Source organism: Symsagittifera roscoffensis, chromosome 1, assembly GCF_963678635.1.
Source record: "Symsagittifera roscoffensis chromosome 1, txSymRosc1.1, whole genome shotgun sequence".
NCBI lineage: Eukaryota > Metazoa > Xenacoelomorpha > Acoela > Convolutidae > Symsagittifera > Symsagittifera roscoffensis.
Genome location: NC_087062.1, coordinates 30,290,333 through 30,294,922, shown reverse-complemented (window position 1 = coordinate 30,294,922; position 4,590 = coordinate 30,290,333). Strand labels below are relative to the sequence as shown.

The window sequence follows — 4,590 nt, the reverse complement described above, 5'->3', positions numbered from 1 at the left end:
CGTTCTCATGATTTGTCCTCAAAACTATCAATTTCAAAATCAGATTGGTCTCAATTTGCAGTAAAATAATGATATTTGCGCACAATGTCACTTGTGCCGAATATAAGCGCAGCGCAGCAAACCATCGCTACTTACCAACGCCGCGTTTTACTTGCTAATTGTTCTGAGTCTCCTAAAAGATCGGTCTGCTAAAAAAACCGGTCTGCTAAAATACTTCAACCCATTTTTTTAACCCCAAAAACATTACAAAAAATATCACAGCTTAAACATCTTTTTGAGTTTGAGCTCGGCTACAATTAGTTTCACTTCGTAAAAGGTTTTCTCAAACTTGGTTCTTTAAAAATCAAATCTGGTCTGAATGATATACCCCACCAACATTGAATGATCAATCACTCTATAAGTTTTTCGAAATACTTGATGTTTGTTAGTTTTTGTTAAAGGTTACCTTCTAATCAAGGTAATCAAGTTGTTCCTTCTGAAGATAGTTTAATGGAAAAATCTGCCAAATAATAATAAATCCCCTTCTAATTTTAGTTTAAAACCCCTTCTAATTTTTGTTTAAAACCCCTCACATTAGAATCGGACAACACATGAACTTGGAAAAATGCAACAATTGCAGAAAAATAATTACACAACATAAACCACAACTGAAATTGAAATTAAATAGCAAACCTATTAAAGTTTTATATTACCTATATAACAACATGCTTCATGAAATTTCTTCAGCAAGCAAACAGTCATGTCTCTCAGCGGGTGACTGATTGGATACGGACTGCTAACTGTCTTGGCGGGCAAGTTGAGCTAGAACAATCTGTCTCGTGGACAAAGTGGCATAAGATAAAACGACAAGAGACCGTGATATTGTCATCTACAAACTAGGTGAAAAATGAAAGTGCGATTTTTCCACACTGCAACAACATATGTTTTTCAGACCTAGAAGATTTCGATTCATTCCTGAAATGGAGGCTATATTTGCTTATAACGAGTGTGACTTTCAATTCTGTTCTTATAAATATCAACTAACATTTAAATATTAAGTGGAGGTTAGAATGAGATGAATTTGTTTTTATCAGGGGTGCTCTCCAAACTCGCCATCCCAGTGTTCTGTTGGAGTGTAATGATATCGGTCCTGTATCAGTTTTATAGTATAGTCTACGATTTTCATCCTCATCTTCGTGCAATCTTGTTTCCGAAACACTGTTTGATCGGTCTTGCTGAATTTGGTCTTAATTGTGATACTGTCCACGGATGTCTTGTTGGTGTAGCACCATTCTGTCATTACATCAGTTTAATTTTAAGTCTTTTCAGTGATCAGAATGCTGCTCTAAATTGTTCTCCAACATATATTTACAACTTACGCTGTGCAACCAACACTTCCGACTCAATTTTTTTTTGTAGTTGGCGAGAAGAGAATTAAATATAAAAATATAGGCCTCAAAAACTGATTAAGTACAGCTTAAAATACAAGTAAAAATAGTAGTTAAGTCTTTTTTCTTGCTTGTAGAGGGGGTAATTCTTAAAAAGTTTGTTTTCATTTTTCAATTTTTGCTCTGAAATTTTGCTCTGAATTTTTTTCAACGTTCGTTCTGAAAATTTCATCAAAAGTTCCTTTAGACATGTTGAAAGTTATTCAAAAACTCAACATGACTCGTATTTTTTGAAGTCTTTTATGAGTCTTTATAAGTTAAGAGATGAATTGCTGCTTGGACTGATTAACTTTATTATTTCCAGTTTTCAGATTTTTTTGAACGGGTGTAATGAGCCGACAACAAATTCAGCGTCATTGATAAATGGATATACATCACGCATTATTTAGTCAAATTTGGCTGTTTTCAAACACCCGTAACATTCTAAAAATTGATCCACATTAGAGATGTATCGTAACAGTGGCGTCGCAGAAATTTTTCTAGGGGGGAGGGCGGTTTTTCGGAAAAAAATTGAAAATTTTGTCAACTTTTTTTAGTTCGACCAATTTGATTTTCCGAGCTCTCCGAAAACCCCAAAAGTATCCTATTTTGTCCAAACTTTTCTGCGCCGCAGGCATATTTTTGAAAAAAACTGGGGCTAAAGTGACGTTTTGAGCTCTTTTAAAAAGTAATTGACCAAAAAATTGCGTTTTTTTTCGCACGCGCTCCCCCTCAAATTTAATTATATTGGCGCCGAAAGCGCCCTTAGAAAGTTTTAGACGTTGGTCAGCCAAAAATTGATCATTTGGAAAAATTTGGCAACCAGAATTGAGTGAGCAGTATCACCAACTGTCCAAATGAGCAATCAGTAATCCCCCATAGCTATATCAAAATTGGTCGCAGGTGAATTTCTTCTATTTTGATCTCAAAGCTTTGCAATCTTTCAAACTGTATGATGAAGGTTCCTCGCAAATTGCTAGATAAAAAAGGCAAAAAAAATCTCACCGAGCATAATAATTCCGTGCTTCTTACGAAAGTCCGAAGAAAAACTTGTCAAAAACGGTTTATGAGAGAAGCCATGTTTCTCTAAGAGAAAACATTCAGAGAACGATAACTTATCCGTCTTTCTATTTTTTCAATTCGAAATAAAAAACGGAGAGTGGTTTTAAGCACTTTGGGATTACCAAGCATAAGTTATTGGGTAAGTTAAGTACGATTCCTAGTTTTTTATATTTTACGGAGATTCCAGTAACTGGTTACCCAATCATTTCGTGAAATTTTTGTCCAGATAAATTTTTGATTAGAGAAAAAATCTTTCGAATTAAACTGATGCCTGTTATTTTTCTTCTGACAGATCTCATTTCAAGTAGCTGATCGAAAAAATTAGGAATGATTTTAATGTCCGCTTTGAGCTTGTCTAATGAAGCGCTGTAAAACATGTATTCGTAGGGTGCGAATCGCCTGTGGTGGCCTCTGCGTTCTTCGAGAAGTGTTTCGTTTCTGAATTCGAATTTGTACTTTCCTGTAAAATGGGCAGAATGCAAAGCAAATTCCCTGAAGATGAATTTGGGACATAAGTGATTTCGCCCAAAATCTCAAGTTTAAGACCTTAATGTCTTAAAAATCTGTTGCGCTCAATTGACATTCAATCACTGTGTCTTTTTAAAAAATATTTGAATTAATTAACCTTGAAAAAACTAAAAATACTTTTCTTAGGATCAGTCAGCTGCATGCCAACTCTTCGAGCAGCAAAATACTTCATTTTGAGTACTGGTTTGGGTTAATGTTTAGTGCTAACTTTTTTGTTGAGATTTTCTCACAACGTTCGCTAATTGTGTAATATATCAAAAACATTCTTGCCTTGATTAGTCGTTACATAAGCGACATCCGACCAATCCCAGCACAGTTTGTGCTTCAATACAACTAGACTTTCATCGAACATCTCGGCCACCAAAATCACCGTGAAGTTCCTCATGATTTGCCCAATTAGAGACTTGAACTGCTCGGGACGTGTTAGTCCTCGGGCTCCATAATCGTAAAGCATTGTGTTTATGAGAGGATAATGTTTAATCTAAACAAAAAAGATTAGATCAGTCGCATTAACCAATCTTTTTGTATCAATCAAATTCAATCAAACTCAATTTTACTTTTTTTCGAAAAGTTAAATTTGAAAAATGTCACAATAAAGTTAAAAACTTGAAAAAGAAGTTAGAGGATATTGTTGAGTTGTTTCTCTATTTTCATTTTTTGCCCAAGTTTTTGTTTTGGTTTATGGAAGACATCTCTTCTCCACTTACCCACAGTAAGTGAAGAATATACGCAAAGCCAAAAAAACTACCAACTGAAAAAAAAACAGATGGCTATAGCTCAAAATGAGTCTAAAAAACCCATATTAGCAACTATGAGTCAATCACTAGTGTCAGTTGCTTTCATTGTTTTTTTCATGAGTTTTTACGCTTGATATTAGCAAGCGTTATAAAATCAGAATATATACTTTTTTCGGGCTAACAACTAGTTTAACAAAACCAGTTGAATCCCTTGCTGCTGTGCTGCTGACTATTCCGATATGTTGATGACATGCTGAATTTCATGAAAATTCAAATTTAACTATTGAATAATAGTTACTACTGCTACATACCATATTTAGAACGCAAACCAGTGTATAACTATAAAGTTTCGATATTAATTTTCTGCTGATGATTTTTTAGCTTCATGGTTGTCGACTGAAGAATTTTAGGTTTAGATTGCAAATTCTGTTGCCAACTTTGCCTACACTTTTTATATAGCTATCGTGGATCCTTTTCGTTCAAAAACCATATAGTAAAAAACGTTTTCACTTCTTTCATCAATTGTAACATCGCTCGAAGTTCTTTTTGCTAATTATTGAGTGTCATGGTGCTTTCATTCTCCAGTTGTTGTATCGCAAGTGGTGCGAAGCTCAGCTTCACCTCCGTGATAAAAGTTCAAATAGATTGATCTTTATGAGATTTTCCATATCCCCCAGGAAAAATTTATGGCAGCTTGTTTTGGTTGTTTACGCTTGCTTTCCTAAAAAAAAGAATGAAAAGTTAAAATAATTCGTCACCCTATGTGGCAACTGGCCTCCAATTTGTTCCGGGTATCTTCTGATGAAGAAATCGAAAGAGTCTCTCGGGTCCACTGTGAACTGGAGCTGGATCTCTTC

General features: G+C 34.8%; 1 protein-coding gene across 1 annotated transcript in view; it reads right to left on the bottom strand.

Moving 5' to 3' along the window:
* Window positions 1–720: 720 nt before the first annotated feature.
* Window positions 721–4,590, bottom strand: part of LOC134856313 (galactosylceramide sulfotransferase-like) — a gene marked incomplete in the record, with an annotated part of 28,968 nt that continues 25,098 nt past the window's right edge. The window contains 5 exon segments of the mRNA XM_063872678.1: window positions 721–801; window positions 1,025–1,272; window positions 2,740–2,928; window positions 3,267–3,477; window positions 4,492–4,590. Coding sequence (XP_063728748.1) covers window positions 1,070–1,272; window positions 2,740–2,928; window positions 3,267–3,477; window positions 4,492–4,590 — 702 coding nt within the window.